This window comes from Notothenia rossii (assembly GCF_949606895.1).
Source record: "Notothenia rossii genome assembly, chromosome: 9".
Classification (NCBI taxonomy): domain Eukaryota; kingdom Metazoa; phylum Chordata; class Actinopteri; order Perciformes; family Nototheniidae; genus Notothenia; species Notothenia rossii.
Window position 1 is genome coordinate 4,281,245 of NC_136907.1, and position 21,808 is coordinate 4,303,052.

The 21,808-nt window shown below is 40.5% G+C and overlaps 1 protein-coding gene across 1 annotated transcript in view; it reads right to left on the reverse strand.

Annotated features, from left to right (window-relative positions):
- Positions 1–2,753: 2,753 nt before the first annotated feature.
- The window catches only part of vps37d (VPS37D subunit of ESCRT-I), a 37,557-nt gene continuing 18,502 nt past the window's right edge, over positions 2,754–21,808 (reverse strand). The window contains exon 3 of the mRNA XM_079651678.1: positions 2,754–3,955. Within this exon, the coding sequence (XP_079507804.1) occupies positions 3,816–3,955 (140 nt within the window). The 3' untranslated portion in view covers positions 2,754–3,815. The remainder of the gene's footprint in view (positions 3,956–21,808) is intronic.

Consider the following 21,808-nt stretch of genomic DNA (forward strand, 5'->3'; position numbering starts at 1 on the left):
TGTGTGTGTGTGTGTGTGTGTGTGTGTGTGTGTGTGTGTGTGTGTGTGTGTGTGTGGTGTGTGTGTGTGTGTGTGTGTGTGTGTGTGTGTGTGTGTGTGTGTGTGTGTGTGTGTGTGTGTGTGTGTGTACAGTAATCTTAAGAGTAATGTTCATACACCAAATGATGAGATGTCGAGTAAAGGCACGGATGAATATTTTATTAACGTTTCAGATTAATATTTAATTTAAGACCAACATGAACTTGTCGCTGCCAATTTTCACTTGTTTTAATAACAGGTTTTTTTATGAAGGAGACTAACATGGCAGATGTAACGAGAGGGAAAATGAATAGTAGTCAATTAGTCAGAAATGAAATGCCAACCAGTTGGATAATTGATTAGTCCGTTGAATCCGTTCTGATTCCAGATTTTTAAAATGTACTTTTGTCTTTTTATTTGTTTTGTCTTCAAACACCTGAATATCTGGGTTTCTTACAATTATTCAGGTATGTACACACAAACAATTTATGATTGAATCTCCAAAATAATTACAGTAATGCCCCCCTAAATGTATCAGAAAGAAATCAAACCCTCAATCAGTCGTCCAAGTTAGTTCGTGTTGTAAAAGGGTTTAATTGTGTCACAGTTTTTTTAAAAGTACAATTTCATTTAGTTATTACCGAGTTTATTTGATCAGATAATGTCCAAAACGATATCATATTTAACAGATAATTAGTATTTACTTATATTTGATGTGCTCTCTACTTCCTCAGTTGACTTTTTATTGCAGTAAATTGGTCCTTGACGCATATTAGAAACAAAAAACCTGGTTTCCTTGACATTATAAAAGAGAAAAAGAGAAATCTGGTGGAAACAGCAAGCTCTCTGCAGGAGAATCGTTCATCATTAAAATATAAGTATAGGGTTTTTTTTGTGCATGACAAAAAGCACGACGGGGGAAAAGATCATTTTGGCAGAAGAGCAGGCCTGACAAAATAATTTCCCTTTTGGCTTCAACCCGACATAATAATCAGAAGGGAAAATAAATCTGTGACTGGAGTTAAAACCCCAAAACGCTCTGCCCTCGGCTCAGCAGATACTGCATCTGCACACAGTCAAAACAAGCTTTCTTTAAAAGGCTGGAGGGACATTTGTACGACTGCAGACTCGTACAATGACAACAACATGTCAGATATCTGTTTTCATGTTGGTACCTGAATCTTAGCAAGAGAGCCGGTTTGACTTTAGGCCACAGAAGGAGAAGCTTGTCTGACATTGAGGCCAAAAAAGGGGAAAGCGTGATTTACCAGATTTTCAAGGTTGCAGTTCATCTCAATTCTGAAAGATGTTTTGCAAACGGCTGCATTTTTCTTGGAACTATCTGCAAAAAATCAGGAGGTTTTTTGTCCACTGAAGCAAAGCCCCTCTGAGCGCCGAATCCCAAACAAGATCAGAAGACAAGATATATCTTCGTATTGATTCAGGTCTTCTAAATTAAACATAGAGCTCTGGTAAGGCGTACATATATTCTAAAGTCTTTGTGTATTTATCCGGTAAATCGAAGGCGAAGATATAGCACACCTGAGGCAAACATCTAGTGAGGTGTGACACTAATAAACGAATGTACCGAGGCGGAGAGAGGCTGTTTGGAATGAGCTGGGTGTTGCTTAATCAATCAGTGGGACAGCAGCTTTAATGACTGAGTCATGGAGGTATTGATCGGAGCCTTTGAGGCGGGGGAGGTGATCAATCCCAGCTTGAAGCAGCCGTGTGGGAAAGAGACTCCTCCGCTATCCAGATTAAAGGCTAAAAGAAAACAAAGGACTTACAAAGGGACTGTGTGTTGATGCACCATGTTGACTAAAGTGTTTTTATTATAAGGGACTGTAATATTATCATGTTCAGGTGTATATCAGTATGTAGTGTCTCTACTTTAAAGAGTCCTCTCCTGCTGATGTTCAGGTGTATATCAGTATGTAGTGTCTCTACTTTAAAGAGTCCTCTCCTGCTGATGTTCAGGTGTATATCAGTATGTAGTGTCTCTACTTTAAAGAGTCCTCTCCTGCTGATGTCCAGGTGCATATCAGTATGTAGTGTCTCTACTTTAAAGAGTCCTCTCCTGCTGATGTTCAGGTGTATATCAGTATGTAGTGTCTCTACTTTAAAGAGTCCTCTCCTGCTGATGTTCAGGTGTATATCAGTATGTAGTGTCTCTACTTTAAAGAGTCCTCTCCTGCTGATGTTCAGGTGTATATCAGTATGTAGTGTCTCTACTTTAAAGAGTCCTCTCCTGCTGATGTTCAGGTGTATATCAGTATGTTGTGTTTCTACTTTAAAGAGTCCTCTCCTGCTGATCTTCAGGTGTATATCAGTATGTATTGTCTCTACTTTAAAGAGTCCTCTCCTGCTGATGTTCAGGTGTATATCAGTATGTAGTGTCTCTACTTTAAAGAGTCCTCTCCTGCTGATGTTCAGGTGTATATCAGTATGTAGTTTCTCTACTTTAAAGAGTCCTCTCCTGCTGATGTTCAGGTGTATATCAGTATGTAGTGTCTCTACTTTAAAGAGTCCTCTCCTGCTGATGTTCAGGTGTATATCAGTATGTAGAGTCTCTACTTTAAAGAGTCCTCTCCTGCTGATGTTCAGGTGTATATCAGTATGTAGTGTCTCTACTTTAAAGAGTCCTCTCCTGCTGATGTTCAGGTGTATATCAGTATGTTGTGTTTCTACTTTAAAGAGTCCTCTCCTGCTGATCTTCAGGTGTATATCAGTATGTTGTGTCTCTACTTTAAAGAGTCCTCTCCTGCTGATGTTCAGGTGTATATCAGTATGTATTGTCTCTACTTTAAAGAGTCCTCTCCTGCTGATGTTCAGGTGTATATCAGTATGTAGTGTCTCTACTTTAAAGAGTCCTCTCCTGCTGATGTTCAGGTGTATATCAGTATGTAGTGTCTCTACTTTAAAGAGTCCTCTCCTGCTGATGTTCAGGTGTATTTCAGTGTGTAGTGCTTATGTAAGTTGCATTGGATAAAAATAGGCTAAATTAAATGTAATTTAATGCATTGTAGAAAAAGAGACAACGGTCAGGAAAAATAATCTGCAGTAAAACAGATCATCCAGACAAAAACATTTCTTACATTTCTTTAAGAGATACTTGCTGGAAGAACGTTGCTTCATACCCTTAAACAAACAAACATGTCGTAGTCATATGCAGAGAGTGGTTGCTAGATACAGCTTGTACCAAAAGCCTTAAGGTGTCAAATGGAAATGCAGGATTGTGAGAACACGTGTACATTATGTGGAGGGATTTGTGCAGAGGTTGTGATGGTGGGAGTGGGTTGAGCTGCTTCAGATGTTGGACAGCCTCACTGCAGGCTTTCTAAAACCCTGTGCTGCCAGAGTGATGAAACACAGCTTGATTCTGATGGGAAAACACTGAATGTCCTCCTCCAATCTGAGAGTCCACATGATATCAAAGGTATCCCAACTGTAGCTGTGAACATGACAGGATGTGTGATTACCTAGAAGAGCATCAGGACTGTTTGAGGCATATGATAGCTATGTGATTAACATGATGATTCAGCCTCTATGGAGAGAGACATATGACAAGCATGCTCATTTCTGACGTGGAGCTAATCTGAAGTAAACATTGAATACTGCTTTCTATTCCTCCATCTTGTGACTGTGTAACTCCCTCTCTTGGATATCAGCATGTGAAGGACACTGTTCAGGAACTAGTTGATGCTCTGTATGTGATGACTACTTCCATTCTGGAGAGGATCACAGATACATGGATCCTGAGATTCAAGCTCAAGCCGGAGACCAGGGAGATTTTTCTAACAATTCTCCAAGAACAAGAGCTCCACATTAGGTGTGTTTTGATTTTTTTTTACCTCTGACTGCTCCTCCTCTCGGTCCACTTCTTCCTGCAGGAGGTTCTGCGCCGACTGCAGGCTGAGCTTCTGGCCACGAGTTCCTGCAAAGAGACAAGAGGAAGATGAGGCACTGGAAAGAGAGAATCCAGTAAACAGGAAACCGCAGCTGAGAAAAAATAATTTTTGAATTACAGAAGAGCCTTGAGGGCATGTGCTGACGAGGAGACGTTGGGGATGGGACGGACAGTTGTTGGCTAGAAAATAAGGGGCCGAGAGGGGTTGTGAATATTAAACTTTAAGCTATTCTTAGTTCGGTTTGACCACGAAACTGAAGTCTCATTTGTGCCTCCTACTCAGATTACACTCCGTCTATAAAACTTAAACGAAACACAATCCAAGCTCTCTTTCACATCTTCAACAGGAGAGCTCGGTGCTCATGTTCACACACACAAATCCTTTGTTTGAATTATTTATCTTCATGTCAATATGATACAAAATTCAACGAGCCTTCACAAATAGATTGCGGCAGGCAGATCTCAGATATGCATCGAACATAATCTTCCAGAGGAGATTGAAACAAGATAAGAATCAGCATTGCATGAGGATAAACAAAGCTGTGTTTTGTTCTTGTGAAGCATTTGGTCAGCAAACTGTCAGATGGTGCTCAGCTATGGAAGCTTTCAAGGGACATTTTTAACTGTTAACCCTTATTTTCTCTTGTTAATACAAAACAGAATGGTAGTCAAAGCTACCAAAAGAAGAAATCTGTCCAACCTTAACAAACAGCACGCAGATTTCCACTTAGTGTGGTTTCTACTTTACAAGATTATCAATATCTTAGTTTTCCTTCAGGCTTAAACACCCATACATCTGCTCAGACACAGAACAAGAAGCTCCTATATCCCAAGTGTTTGATATTTACTAGGTATCAAAGTGTTTCAATGTCAAAGTTGGGGTAGGTAAGTTTGAGAAACCGGCTCGAGGTACACTTTTTGTTATATTCCATGGAATGCTCTTAACATCCCGATAGCAATGAATATCTGAAGTGCTTTGAGAAACATATCATCTGTGGAAGCCGTGGTACTGTAAAAAGCACGACCAATCATCTGAGCCGGCCCGGCTAAAGTAACTGGATGTCCTACCTGCCTGTCAGCCTTCCATCTGTGCACAAACTTATCTCGTGCCCTCATTGGTCATGTGCGCGTTCGTGTGTGTTGGAGGAGGGGCTCTGTAAGGAAGTGGCAGATTTGTTCCGGCTGTGTATTTTCAAATTTTAGGGCATTCGAGCTGGTTTCTCCAAAATTACCTACCCCACCTTTAATGCATGGGTAAAATGCAGACAGGAAGTGATAATAGCCATGTTGGCATTCTTTTATTGGCGCTAAGTTTTAAAAATGCATCCAAATATCTGCTTTTTTCTTCAGTTTTATTGCATATTTTCTTTCTTATAAGCTGACCTCTAATCAATTATGTTTTCTTATATTCATCCCCTACACTGTGGAACACCCTCTTATTGGATCTTACAGTAGAACAGCAACCTCAATTGGCATTTCAAAAAGTAAATTAAAGACCTGTCTGTTTAAGTGTGGCTTATAATTTGGGATAATTGTAATATGTTTAGTAGTGTGGGGGAAACTTCTGTGTAGCAGCTGACCACCTGCTGCTGATAGTGCCCAAGACCAGGCTCAAAACCCGAGGGCAGCTGGCCCCAGGCTCTGGAACACTCTGCCCCTCCACGTGAGGTCGGCCCAGACAGTGGGGTTTTTTAAATCTACTCTTAAGACACACTTCTTCTCCCTGGCCTTCTAGTCAGAGCGGAGCACGACTCCTGACTTTTCCCTGTTTTTTTGATATCTGTTGTAATTTATTGTCTTTCATTGTGATTGTAGTAATGTGTTTTTAGTCATGTACTGTACAGCACTTTGGCTCAACCAAAAATTTCATTTAAATGTGCTTTATAAATAAAACTTGATTTGATTTGGCGATGCAGGAGGAGTCACCGACTCATGAAGGAGACACGGGGTGAGCTTTGATGTCAAACACTGACGGTTTATTTAGGACCCTCGGCCGGAGAATTCACAAAACAAGTCAAAGAGTCAGAGGTTCTGACTTCACGGTAGAGTTGCCACGTCAATTCTGAAGAACTCTACCCCAGACCCGTGTATTTAGTTCAGACAGAATAATCAACATGCTGCATAACAAGATATAATCATAACACCTCTATCAGCTGACGCCAGCAGGCAGGAACAGGGAGACAGAACACTGAGAGCACATCAGCCCAGGCTACAGGTGCGTGTTCTCAGTCAGGACAGTTTGAACTGAGGTCACAGTTATGGGCCTTGGAAAATATTTCCCCAACAAGTAGTATCACTGTTCATGTTTTATTGTGTTACGGTTCAGTGATATAACTTTCTGTTTGTTTATACCCTCACTTTTTATTGTCATTTTCTGTCGTACTCTGTAAAGCACTTTGGGCTGCGTCAAGTATGAAAGGTGCTATATAAATATTATTATTACTTATGTCTGTTCTACTGCTGCTGCAACAACAACCGTATTTCCCCTCTGAGGATCAATAAAAGCCTAACCTAAAAACAAACTGGCTCAAGCAGTAGCCACTATCTTCCTTATTGTATCATAAACACAAACTAAATGACCCTTGCTTACACACAGGAATGTTTACATACGAGGAGCCCCTCTAATGCAAAGTGACGAGCAACAGTTCGAGGCAGTAAAGGCTGCAGCCGGCTATGAATTGAGTTGCAGCGTGTCATTCGCAGCATGTGTTTCCCTCCTGGGGCTCGTGGTATGTGCTCATTGTGACCCAGAGTGTGTGTGTCGCTGCTGGAGACAGTGTGACAGCTCTGAATGGATTTAGCAGAGACTGGGGGGGGGGCAAACAAAGGTCAGAGATATGACTCTAATAACGCTAAGCCTCCGAGGGAAAATCTGTGCAGAGAGAGAGAGATAAACATCGTGAGCAGGCAGATGCGGCTACCATCACTACAGCGCCAATACATCGATATTTTGCTTGTATTTAAGGTGATAAGATGTTTTTATTTGAACAGATTTGCCGGTGGAGAATGAGATTTTGATGCTAACTTGTACTACTAAAACACATTGAGCAAATAAAGCCCAGAGTGTAATCTGGTGGATGAAACAACTTGTTTATGGAGTTTCAAAAGAGAAATGATTTAACATTGTAACTGCATTTTGACTTGTGTTGACAGGATATTCATTAGGATTTAATTCATTTATATTTCATTCATTTCCAACATCGTGTGCAGGCAGCTGTAGGTCTGGTTTCTCCCTTCTACCGTCACTACAGCGCCAATACATAACATATGTTGCTTGTATGAATGTCATTTATGGCGCTAACATCTTTTAGTTTAAACAGATTTGCCTGTGGAGAATGAGATATTGCTGCTAACTCACAAATTAAACCCCATTTACATCCATTGAGCAAATAAAGCCCAAAGTGTAATCTGGTGGATGACACCAGGTTGATTTGAGTCATCATTTCAAAATGAACGTAAATGCGTTCTTACTAGCGTTAACTGGATATTAATTAGGATTTAAGTACTTTATATATCACTTTCATTTCATTTTGTCCTAACCTTCTGTGATTATATAAGAATATATTTGCAAGTAGGACTGTTGGTGTGTAAAATACAAAATATTTGAAGACGATTTATCAACTTATCTATAAAAAAAACTGAATTATGGTGCTAACATCATTTTGTGTGCAACTAAAATGTTGTTTTTGAAAAGCCTAACACTAACAAATATCGATCGAAGCAGAACAAATGGTTGGATGAGAACATGTTGTGATTTTTGGAAATGATTACTTCCATCTTTTTGCAATAAATGTGGACTTTTGGACTTCACAATGCTTTGGAGGACATATTGGAAATGTTTGGATCGCAGCAGTAGGAAACAGTCCTACGCAGGAACCACTGGAATCTGATTCCAGCATAATAAAACTAATAGAAGTCTAGACTGATCTTTATCTGGAACTGTGAAGAAACTCAAGGTTGGAACAGGATGAATACACAAAGAAAAGATGAATAAAGTATTTCTGTTTTACTCTGTGTTTTCCTGTTTAGATGCTGCCCTTGCTTTGTGTGTATTTTTAAGTGAAAGCACTTATATGTGTGTTATATACATAAAGGTTATTAATATTACTAAAGCTCCAGCAGTTTGGCATCATTACATAAATGCCCTCTAACACGAAGATTTCTGAGGAAATAAACACATTTGCTCGACCAAACCTCACAGTACGTTGTGCTTCCTATAGCATTAATGTTCTGCTTTCTATAGCATTAATAATCCACGATGTGTTTCATGGTTCTGCCCATCATTGTGTGAACATCGAGCTGTAGAAAGCAGGCATGCATTAACTGGCCTCGTTCATGACCCCTGAGCAGGAGTAGGGGGAGCTGGGGGTGTAACGAGAGGTGACAACCAGGCAAACAAACACTCCTACAGCAGCTGGAAGTGACCTACATTTGAGGATGTGGAGAGTGATGGAGTAAAGGGGGGGGTTGGGGGTTGGGGGTTGGGGGATTGGACCTGGAGGCCACAGTAAGCGTACAAAGCGGTGAATGGTGGTGGTGGTGATGCAGCTTCACGTTTTGTCTGGGAGCCGACATGAGATGATTGGCGTCATCCAAAGTTCACGTGTGTGTGTCACAGGGCACAGACTGTTTATAGATGGACGCTGATGTCACCCCTATGTTACTGAAGAGATGCAATATTGACAATTACAACTAGAGATGTCCCGATCCGATCACGTGATCGGGGATCGGAGCCGATCACGTGATTTTCAAAAGATCGGAAGAAAAAAATCGGGGATCCGGATTTTTTTTTTTTTTTAAATACTTTTTTTTAAATAACTTTTTGTTATTTTTTATTAATTGTTACAAAACAAAAATGCTCATGTTCAAGTCTTAAAGTCATCCTGAGGCCTTAGTTTTGGTTTCAAACTACACAACATCATGTATGTGTTGCTTCTTTGGGGCTTGTTTTCATAGACCTGCTTATTTCTCTCAAATCTGGCAACAGAGTGGGCAGGGCGCAGTGTCTAATTGTAGCAGTAAGCTAACGAGTACTGAAAGCTTTATTTTGATCCAATGCTGCACAACTGAACTGATCCAATGCTGCTGTGAAAAAAAGAAGCTATATCCATGTTGGATAGAATATACAATTTAAATAAGAAAAAATAACCTTAAGGGACAACTTGAATGCTTTTTTTCTTTTTTCTCTCTTAATGCATTGCATAGCGATCGGATCGGGAAAAATCGGTATCGGCAAATTGTCAAAATCAAATGATCGGAATCGGATCGGGAGCAAAAAAGGGTGATCGGGACATCCCTAATTACAACACCGTTTTAACGCCTAGCTATTGTAAAAAAGGGTATTTTCGAAAAAATGTATGTGGGATTTTATGACAAAGTAGCTTCCTGTCCCGAATGCAAACAAGCCTATAATAACGTTTTACTTTTCGCCTTAAAAAGCATATAATTCGAATGTTCTGCTTTGAGATGTCCCGCCCCTTATCCTATCACGGACAATGTGATGGAGCGCTAGCCAATAGAAGCGTGAGTGTTACATAGGAAGTAAACAAAGGGGTCGTATTGAGGCGCTCCAGGTTGTGTGTGTGTGTGTGTACTTTTTGTAATTTTTTGTTATCAAATAACTAATCAAGAAAATACGTGTTAGTTGTGGGATTACATTACTTATTTTTTAAATAATTTAACAAGGCTAAAAGTGCTTATCCCCTGTTATGGCCCCTTGAAGCCTTAATGCTTATGGTCACTACAAAATAAACGTTTTGGATGGAACAAACATCACGTCATATTTCCACTGAGGTTAACAGATATCTGCAGCTCATTTCAAGCAGAAATGGAGAAACCCTGCCAGGGACCAGAGTGATATTCATGGGGGAAATGTATGACTTCATGCAGGAGATAAAGAAATATATCCCGAAAGATTCAGTGTGAACAGACGGGGGACAGACAGATGGACAGATGGACCACCTCCCTTTGGCCCTGCTGTTAAAGGGTCACTTCACAGACACATTTTCCCACTATAACCCCTGAAGTAGCGACTACCCAGGCAGATACACGTGTTCTTTCTGCCTGTACATATTCATTGGAAAAGAAACAACAAAAAGTATAATTTTGGTAGATAAAAAAATATTTGGGATTAGGACATTAATAATATATTATAATAATTGATTAATCACAAGCTCAGTCATTAATTCAATAGCAAGTATTTTCCTAACCCATGTTTTGATTGGATGGACAAAACGAGACATTTGAAGACACCACAGGTCCTTTGTTTTCTGACATTTAATAATTTAAGTGATTCATCAACTATCTAGAAACATATGTTCTTCTATCTAGAAAAAAAAGCATATTATTGGTTAATGAAAGTTATCACAGATTGCAGCCCTAGATATATTACTTGGGTCATTTGAGAACAATCGTAATCTTGCTCCACAGAAAATGTAGAAATTGTAGTTTCTTTTATTGAACATGAATTGTCGTGGCTTCCTTCCTTGTCTTTCCATCAAGCCACTAGACGCCTTAAACAGACAGTTCCAACTTGTTTCTTTCCTTTAAAGTACTCACAGTTTGAAGTGTTGCTTGGCCTCCGATGGTTTAGAAGATGTTGTGATGTGTTTGCTCAAAATAAAATAACAAACTTTTGCACATGCAACAAAGAAAATAGGCCTTTACAATATTCAAAGAAATAGGCCAAACTGAAATAAAATAACAAACAACTTAGGTATTCTTTCTTTCTTGATAATGCTTATAACTTCATAACTTAAAGGGTACTTGTACGATTTGTATGTACGGTACGTTACGGTTAAAAACTGTTCCTCGACGGCGTCTCTCAACAGGTTGCCCATCACTGTGGCGTTAGCACAGGCGCCGTGGGAATTGTAGTCCTTTATAGTGCGTTGACTACAGACGTCACAATTAGGTGGCCTTTCTTATAAAATCGAAATACTGGCTCTAACATGAATTACCTTTTGATGTTGGGTGGTTGGTCGTATAAAACAAATCAATAATAGACCTCAGGCTTGCCTCTACAGAATGTCAATGGCCACTTTTCACGATTTTCTAGCATTTTAACCAAACAGAGGACAAATTAAGGGATTATGACGAATAATAATTAGTTGCAAGGCAATATTGACAGTAGAGAGAAAAGATATATCCTCGTATGTAAAAACATTCGTGTTAATAGGATTCATTTCTGGCTCATCGTCTCTTTTCCCTTAAAGCTATAACCATCCACTAGTATCATATCACAGTCCTGGACTTGTGCCGCTCCCCCGGCTCCAGACTGGACCAGACAAATCAAAACATGTTTGTCCATCACGTTGTTGTGCTGTGACAGAATGGGAGTCATTAAAGAAATGAAGAGTGTGTTCCCACAACAAAATAATCCGATCTGCTGTCAGGAACCAGAACCCTGGAGCCCGGCTCATCAGAAGCTCTGCAGAGAGAAGCTAACCGACATCGTGTTGGAGGAAACGTCTTTGGCAAACAGCTGATGTCAACGTGTTAACGGCCACGCTGAAGCTAGCTGAGACCTACAGTCAAACGTGAGATGGAGTTCAGGGATATTCAGATATATACAGAACATGTCTCTGATTGGCTGAAACACTAAACAGATCATTGCAGCATTACCCATAATCCCCTCTGTTTCAGCTTTTTCCAAAGTGCTGATCCTCTGTCTGTTACTTTAGATGAAAATAAGGAGCCCCTCCCCACGCCCCTCTGAGAGACATTTGGTTACAAAGAACTCAATGGTGCTCTAGGAGGAGATTCAGGTGATAAGGGGGGGGGGGGGGGGGGGTTACCTTGGTTGCTGATTGGCTAATGGTTACACAAGACAAAACATCGTTATGACATCATAAAGTGGCCAAAATCTGATCAGCTCATTTTCAGACAAGTTTTTATAGAAATGGATCAAAAAGAGAGAGAATCTTTGTTCCTGAAACTTTCAGAGTCTCTTTCCACAGAGGGGACACATGTTGATGTAGAAGAGACATGAAGAAGAGGGGACACATGGTGATGTAGAAGAGACATGAAGAAGAGGGGACACATGTTGATGTAGAAGAGACATGAAGAAGAGGGGACACATGTTGATGTAGAAGAGACATGAAGAAGAGGGGACACATGTTGATGTAGAAGAGACATGAAGAAGAGGGGACACATGTTGATGTAGAAGAGACATGAGGAAGAGGGGACACATGTTGATGTAGAAGAGACATGAAGAAGAGGGGACACATGTTGATGTAGAAGAGACATGAAGAAGAGAGGACACATGTTGATGTAGAAGAGACATGAGGAAGAGGGGACACATGTTGATGTAGAAGAGACATGAAGAAGAGGGGACACATGTTGATGTAGAAGAGACATGAAGAAGAGGGGACACATGTTGATGTAGAAGAGACATGGAGAAGAGTGGACACATGTTGAGAGACTAATCTAAAACGTGTGATATTGAGCTAAATAAATAAATGTTGATTGATTGATTGATCTTCTAATAAATACTACCAGAAGGTGAGGTGTCATGAAAGGATGCGGAGACTTTTACAGAGGTGTGAAAGCAGGCAGTGTTTGAACTTCCTTTCTTACGCTCTTTTTTCAAACAACTGCTTCTTCTGTCACTCTCTGTACAACAGCAGCAATGCCTCCGAGCAGACACTGTGAAAAGGTTTGCTGTTATCCACGTTTGTACAATTCGTTTCGTCAAAACTACAAAGGCAAACAAAAGACACAGGGCCTTTGTTTAAATTGTGCAAATGTGAAGTTTGGATACTTTGGTGCATGAAGGTGCTGCAGCACGAAGCGTAAAAGGCCTGACGGTCACATTCTGATCTTTTTCAGGTTCACTTTTGTATTTTTTGCCTCTACTGTGACATGTTTGCAGCCCATTGACATTCACCTATCCTAAGGGAGTGCATGTACGTAGACACGTTAGTTTCGCTGCTATAGGCTTAGACTGTCGGGGGACACCTTACTTCTTCCTTCTGTCTGTACCTGTGTACTCTCATGTTCAGAATAACCCAGCTTCCCCCAAATCTCTTTTTGGTGTCTATCTACGCCGGGATCCGGAGTCCAGGCTGATCCTGTTGCTGGGCTCCTGAGTCCTGGATCCTGAGTCCTAGATCCTCTATCCTGAGTCCTGAGTCCTGGATCCTGAGTCTTGGATCCTCTATCCTGAGTGCTGAACCCTGGATCCTGACTCCTGGATCCTCTATCCTGAGTCCTGAGTCCTGGATCCCGAGTCCTGGATCCTCTATCCTGAGTGCTGAGTCCTGGATCCTGAGTCCTGGATCCTCTATCCTGAGTGCTGAGTCCTGGATCCCGAGTCCTGGATCCTCTATCCTGAGTGCTGAGTCCTGGATCCTGAGTCCTGGATCCTCTATCCTGAGTCCTGAGTCCTGGATCCTGAGTCCTGGATCCTCTATCCTGAGTCCTGAGTCCTGGATCCTGAGTCCTGGATCCTCTATCCTGAGTCCTGATCTGAGTCCTGGACTTCGAGTCGTGGCTGAACCTGTCTCTGCGGTCCTGCCTGACTCTCATCATACTACTTCCCTGATGGCTCCCAAAGGATTGTTGACATCCTCGTGGATTCACCTTCTTATTACAGACACATGCATTTCCAAACATCCGGTCTGCCTATGCTGTAAATGTATTATCTCTTTGATTTATACACGGCATCTATTGCACGTCTGTCCGTCCTGGGAGAGGGATCCTATCTGTTGCTCTCCCTGAGGTTTCTCCCATGTTCCCCTTTAAACTGTGGGGTTTCTCTGGAAGTGTTTCCTTGTACGATGTGAGGGTCTAAGGACAGAGGGTGTCGTGTTGTCATACTGATATTCTGTACAAACTGTGAAGTCCACTGAGACAGATGTAACTTTTGTGATATTGAGCTATATAAATAAACATTGATTGATTCACAAAAACCAATAAAACACACTATAGGAAAGCTAAACCCCCAAAAGGCCAAAAAGCCCCTCTTTAAATACACTATTCTCTAAGCTGGTCACATCACTGGTCTCATAGCTCGGTATGACAACAAGACTCATCAAATTAAAAAAGCTGCTTCGCCAGGAAATCATCTTGTCTGGACTGTGCAGAGCAGCACACACTGCAGCCACAGGCAGAAGCTTAATTAGTGCAACGACAAGGGAATGCATCATTTATTCTTTTGCATTCAAACTCAGGGCATAATTATACAGTATGTTCAGTTTGTAAATGGTTGCCTTTAGCAGTTTGCTGCACCCAAAGCTGGAACTGAAATGAAAGAAGAAAGGTTTGATACCCCCACTGCATGTAATAATCCACAAAGGACCTTTATCTTTAAAACATAATTAAAGATCTAGTGAAGTCCAGGTTGTCTGTGTGCAGATTACACTTTGCCTCGTCATTTATATTGGTAAAACTCTCATGCGCTGCAAATCCTGCGCTTGGTGTCCTCTGTAAAAAAGCTCAGCGATGTCAAATTGGATCAACTTGAATACATAAATAAATAAACATCATGTTGTGACTGATGTGATACAGCAATATGCACGATAAAGCATTTTAAATACATGTGAGACGAGCTCCGCTAATACGATATCTTTCGCATAAGCACACACAGTTATAACAGAGCAGCTTGGTGTCGTTTGCTTTTAATTTAATGAAGGTAAACACAGTGGGTGTGTGTGTGTGTGTGTGTGTGTGTGTGTGTGTGTGTGTGTGTGTGTGTGTGTGTGTGTGTGTGTGTGTGTGTGAATAGCACTACACTGTGACGCCTCACTTCTGAAACCAAAAGGCTGCAGACTTCTTAGCATATCTGATCTGAAGATGCCTGCAGGGGTTTAATGAAGTGAAAGAGAAACTTTTCATAAAGCACAAATCATCTGCGGACAACAGATAGAGTCAGAATAACTTATTGATTCAGATCCACGCACACATCCTGGCTTTAATCACATTCATTATTATTTGATGCCTTAGTTAACGCATCTACTGGTTGAAAGAGTGTTAATCCATTGCTGCATTACTAATGTACATTTCTCAAAGATATTGAAGTAGCTGTTATTTTGTATATGTTGATTGTTGTTCTTTTATTTATGTCTCAATGTGTGCATATAAATGTGTCTGTTGATTGTGTGTGTATATACACTGAACAAAAATATAAACGCAACACTTTTGTTTTTGCTCCCATTTTTCATGAGATGAACTCAAAGATCTAAAACATTTTCTATATACACAAAATAACCATTTCTCTCAAATATTGTTCACAAATCTGAAAAAATCTGTGATCGTGAGCACTTCTCCTTTGCCGAGATAATCCATCCCACCTCACAGGTGTGGCATATCAAGATGCTGATTAGACAGCATGATTATTGCACAGGTGTGCCTTAGGCTGGCCACAATAAAAGGCCACTCTAAAACATTCATTTTTGCTTTATTGGGGGGGTCTGGGGGGGTCCGAAAACCAGTCAGTATCTGGTGTGAGGGTTAGGATTAGGGTTAGGGTTAGGGTTAGGGTAATGTTGTGAATCGAGTGGCCTGTGTTCATCGTCCATAACATACGCCTGCCCATAACATAACCCCACCACCACCATGGGCCACTCGATTCACAACATTACCCTAACCCTAAGTGTTAAGTTTATATTTGTGTATATATGCGTTTATATATATATATATATATATATATATATATATATATATATATATATATATATATATATATACACACATATATATATTTGTTTTTTGTATTCGGGATTGTGGGAAACTGTATTTCGATCTCTCCGTCTGTACACACAAACTGAAAGATTGACAATAAAGTGGACTTTGACTTGTTTGGTTCAATGAGAGCCAATCAATCACGAGAGAGAGAGCCGGAGTCACTTCTGAGACGTATGCAAGCGTGTGTGTAAATATATGCTGATTTACTGTATGTCAAATGAAAAGAAATGTCAGCGCACAACAACCTTTCTTACAGCGTCGAGTAGGGCTGCTCGATTATGGCAAAAATCATAATCTCGATTATTTGGGTCAATAATTGATATAGCAATTATTGAAAACGATTATCCATTTACTTTGAAAACATCCATTTATTGGAGACAAAGAAATGTGAACAGTATGTTTTTAACAGTTGATTACTCTGAACTTTAAGCATAATTCAACTGAAAAACCAATACAAAATAATGTATAAAAAATAATAATAATAAAAAAATATTAAATCGTTATGTTTCGGTAACGTTGTTTTCGTAATCGGTGCAAGCCATAATCGTAATTGCGATTAAAATACGATGAATTGAGCAGCCCTAGCGTCCAGTCTTGCCTTTAAACACAACAGATTTCCACTTTCCACGCCTGACCTGCCGCTAACATCGGCTCGGGTTAGAGGCGGTGAGATATATCAGATGGAAACAATCATGGGGATCCCGTCGGTCGATAATAATGTATATCGGAAGGGGGGGAAAGCTGTTAAATCCACTGTACTTAATAGTTATGAGAAATCAAGTGAGGAAATGCAGTTTAACATGTCGGGCAGCGGCTGATTTTACACAAATAGGTCATGGCATTACAGATGGAGCCTTGCAGGGCATGATATATCCAGGGCTTGAAAATTAGCCAGCGAGTCAGCAGTGAATTACAAACCCTGCAGCACTCATGAAACTCCGCAATATGAAACGGAACACATTTGTGTGTGCATTGAAAAACACAAGTGTGGATCCTTCTGTGTGCATGTGTGTATTATGAGACTGTTCTGAGCCCATATAGGTCTGTGTGTGCGTGTGTGCGTGTGCGTGTGTGTGCGTGTGTGTTTGACTTGCTTCCAACACAAGTGTGATAACGGCTTCACAGCTTTGTGTGAGACAAACTGGGCGTCGCTATTTTGAAGTCCATTCATGAGTGTGAGCTAAATGCTGCCTCCGGAGAGAGAGACGTAACATTTGCTTTCACAAGATAACAATGTGCTTTTTTTCTCATCAGCGCGGTGTTTCCTCTCAGTCAAACGGAGGAGCATGAGATCCCTTTTCCTTCTGCAGTGGCTTAATGATCTTTGGTGCAGCTCATGGGATTAATGTTGGCTTTAATCAGCTGTCTGATGCCAGGGACTCGTGCTTCTACAAGGGAGAAGCTCTTCTAACAGCTTCATACTCGATATATTTCAGGGATTTCCCCCTGTTTTTATTCCCATTTGGGAAACAGAAGCCCCCGCACATGTGCATCCATGTGCTATTGTTGGTTATAGGAGGACTGGGTGGGATTTTCAAGCTATTCCACGGTACTATCGTGTCTATTTTTTACTGCAGTGAGAGTTGCCAAAGAAATGTTGTTGTACTTTGTATGATGACAATAACGATATATTATATTATATTCTTAAATTAAATCCCAACTAAACAAGTAGGAATTGCATTAGTGCAGCAATAAGTGCTAGAAAATCTTATTTTATTCTACAGAAATTATACTTTAATAGAGGGGTAACTTCATCTGTTTGGATCTCACATATTTATCTATTGTTACAATAAGCAGTATTTAATTTTGAATCCTATTTTTTAGCTAATTTTATTCTATTTCACTTGCATATAGTTAACTTCTCCTGCATTGCTTTGCACATTAGTCTTGCAAAGTTATCTTACACTATTGTATTTCTACTTTATGTCTTATATATTCATGTCGCATTGTGGGAGGAGCCTGTGACTTAATATTTGTAGTTTGATTAATAGTGTCTTAACAAGCTGTAGCAGGTGGTAGTTATAAAATAAGGATTACACTTGTTTAATAAATTGTATATAAACATGTAGACACAACTCTGGTTCGTTCTTAAGCTGCATTTCAAAACATGCTTTTAATCAAACTCTGAAAACACCCGTTCAATATTGTGCAGCATCTTCCAGCTCATGTCATAATGAAAACTGTGGCTGTGTTTACTCAGCTGAAGCTAATCAAAATTCTCTCTGTGAGAAAAACAAACGGTAACTATGCTCTCCGCATGCCGATGTCTGAACTGTTTACACTTTGACAAAGAGGGTTTTGCAGCAGTCAGAGTCTCCCGTTAATCTTCTTTAGGCACAACATAGTATCATGGCTTTAAGCTGATCAGATTAAAAGCTGTGAATCTGGACCGCGAATGAAGAGCTGTCAAAACACTGCCAGACGAGACTTAACCAGCCGTTTATCACCGCTACGAGGAGGGAGAAACTCCACAGCGGCTGTTACAGTGAGTGATTATAAGTGTGTTATTATATAATATTGTGAGCTAAATTGGTCAAATTGGACATTATGAGAGGATGAGATTTCTTGGAATGATCTCAACAAGAAAGTGCATTCATTTTACCCAATTCAAATAAAGTAATAGCAAGACAAGCAGGCTTAAAACATTTGTATAATACTATGTTGACCATAAGTAGGTTTGTGCAATGATGATGTCATTTTGTAAGTTTTGCATACTTTGTTCAGCAGGATAATCTCCACATATAAAATCACTTTTGTAACAATTGAGGCAATAATGCAATCTCCTTAAGTAAAAAGTTAGGCTATAAAGGAACCACAACACTGTCAAATGACTTCCAAATCACCACCACTAAGCTAAAGGCGGCTAATGTTGGGCTATAAAGGGAACTACAGCACGGTCACATGACTTCACGTCACCACCACTAAGCTAAAGGCGGCTAACGTTGGGCTATAAAGGAACTACAGCACGGTCACATGACTTCACGTCACCACCGCTAAGCTAAAGGTGGCTAATGTTGGGCTATAGAGGAACTACAGCACGGTCACATGACTTCACGTTACCACCGCTAAGCTAAAGGTGGCTAATGTTGGGCTGTAAAGGAACTACAGCACGGTCACATGACTTCACGTTACCACCGCTAAGCTAAAGGTGGCTAATGTTGGGCTATACAGGCAGTACTGCACGGTCACATGACTTCACGTCACCACCGCTAAGCTAAAGGTGGCTAATGTTGGGCTGTAAAGGAACTACAGCAGGGTCACATGACTTCACGTCTCCACCGCTAAGCTAAAGGTGGCTAATGTTGGGCTGTAAAGGAACTACAGCACGGTCACATGACTTCACGTCACCACCGCTAAGCTAAAGGCGGCTAATGTTGGGCTATAAAGGAACTACAGCACGGTGACATGACTTCACGTCTCCACCGCTAAGCTAAAGGTGGCTAATGTTGGGCTATAAAGGAACTACAGCACGGTCACATGACTTCCAAATCACCACCGCTAAGCTAAAGGCGGCTAATGTTGGGCTGTAAAGGAACTACAGCACGGTCACATGACTTCACGTCACCACCGCTAAGCTAAAGGTGGCTAATGTTGGGCTATAAAGGAACTACAGCACGGTGACATGACTTCACGTCTCCACCGCTAAGCTAAAGGTGGCTAATGTTGGGCTATAAAGGAACTACTGCACGGTCACATGACTTCACGTCTCCACCGCTAAGCTAAAGGTGGCTAATGTTGGGCTATAAAGGAACTACAGCACGGTCACATGACTTCACGTCTCCACCGCTAAGCTAAAGGTGGCTAATGTTGGGCTGTAAAGGAACTACAGCACGGTCACTTGACTTCACGTTACCACCGCTAAGCTAAAGGCGGTGAATGTTCAGTGTAATGCTGTTTAGTCGTTTCACTTATAGACTTGTTAGCAACCGCCATTTTTTAACCCACCAGTGGGGTATTTACTGACATTTTATGTGGTAGAACCAAAATGTGTTCAGCTTGTGTTAACCACAGACCTTATTTGAAGCTTTAAAGACCAAGAATACATTCAGAAAACCTGTTGTCCTCCAGCCGGGTTACTGGAAATGGTATAATGCCGACTTATTTCTGGGTTTTAGAAGTCTCATTTAATACAATAAATTACAGATGTTAGCTTTTAGAAAACAACCCTCTTAGGCTTCCCCTGCAAACACAATGGATTTTGTTTTAGTAGGTTTTGATGTAGTAGACAGAAACTTTAGCCCACACTTTGCTTGACAGCTTCACCAACTCCTACTGACTGTAAAAGTGAATCCGACCTGAGTGAAACACCTCGTAAATATCTAAAAGAAACGTACAACTCAAAGTGGAGAGACACGCAGAAACATTTAGATCTCTTGCATCCTTAAAAACCCACAAGTGAGTGTAATGTTTTATTCAATTCCTTAAATGGAAAGTCCCAAACAAAAAGCTTGGCTTGCTAGCATGTGTGCTTCAGTCAGCTGGGCTCCCCACAGGAAGTGAATACAAAAGCCTTCACATTCACTGAGTTTTGTTATGGTGGCAACGAACAAGCCCATAATCCCATTTTGATGACCGCACCCAATATGTGAAATACTTGAATAAGATAAAACAAGAGCAGTCGTGCAGTTGGATCGGATGTTCAGAGGATGACCTGTATTTGTTCTGAACTAGTGGGTGTGTGCAGGATTTACTCTCTGGTGGGAGGGTTAAAGTACAATTTGATATTATATTTCATGTTTTTTTTCTTGTTGTAATTTCATGCTATTTTACTGCCAAACATTGTCTGGCAAATGGATATCAAAAGAATTGTAATGGACAAAACTCACAGACCATATCCAAATTGTAGTGAATGCAATATTCTTTAAAGGAAACATATAGTATGGGAAAATATGGTGGACCTAGAGAAGTCCAGACCAACAAATGGTTTTCTACAGACCTTAAGGGTGTTTATTTTCAGGTGTATGTCAGTATGTAGTGTCTCTACTTTAAAGAGTCCTCTCCTGATGATGTTCAGGTGTATATCAGTATGTAGTGTCTCTACTTTAAAGAGTCCTCTCCTGCTGATGTTCAGGTGTATATCAGTATGTAGTGTCTCTACTTTAAAGAGTCCTCTCCTGCTGATGTTCAGGTGTATATCAGTATGTAGTGTCTCTACTTTAAAGAGTCCTCTCCTGCTGATGTTCAGGTGTATATCAGTATGTAGTGTCTCTACTTTAAAGAGTCCTCTCCTGCTGATGTTCAGGTGTATATCAGTATGTAGTGTCTCTACTTTAAAGAGTCCTCTCCTGCTGATGTTCAGGTGTATATCAGTATGTAGTGTCTCTACTTTAAAGAGTCCTCTCCTGCTGATGTTCAGGTGTATATCAGTATGTAGTGTCTCTACTTTAAAGAGTCCTCTCCTGCTGATGTTCAGGTGTATATCAGTATGTAGTGTCTCTACATTAAAGAGTCCTCTCCTGCTGATGTCCAGGTGTATATCAGTATGTAGTGTCTCTACTTTAAAGAGTCCTCTCCTGCTGATGTTCAGGTGTATATCAGCATGTAGTGTCTCTACATGTCTCCATGCTTTAATGTTCAAAACATTCTTTATTTGTCTCATTCTGCCTGTGCTGCAGCACCTCTTTTCAGTCTGCTCCAATTGGTTAGCTGACCGGCTCTGTTGTGATTGGTCAACCTCTTAGAGATGTCTGTATGAATATACCAAAACCGAATTAGCAAAGTCAGTCAATAAAAAAGCAGATAGGGCTGCAAGAAAAAAAATGAACTAAGTCAAACATCTGAAAACATTTGACGTCAAATGATCCGGCACAATTTACCAACAATAGTCCGACTTAATTGATGCCAGAAGTCAAACACAAGGCTGTTGTGCTGACAAATGCTGTTTAAGTTACAAATTCATGCCTCCTTTTCATGTTTAATGTGCAGGAAAAGTGGCCCCAAAGGAATACGGATTGAGCCATGGAGACGTGAACATATGTGTGACTAAAACCAAACAGCAGTTTGTGGATATATTTTGGCTTCAGTGCGTTACGTTCCGCTGAAGCTGCTGTCACCTGAAATAATGGTACAGTAAGCTGTTTCTACATGAGGTGCTGTCACACCGGAGTACTTTCCCCGTTTAGTTCCGATAGTTCCTGGGATTTTGCGTTCACACTAAAAAGAGAACTTAGTTCATGAGAACTTTTAGTGCCTGAT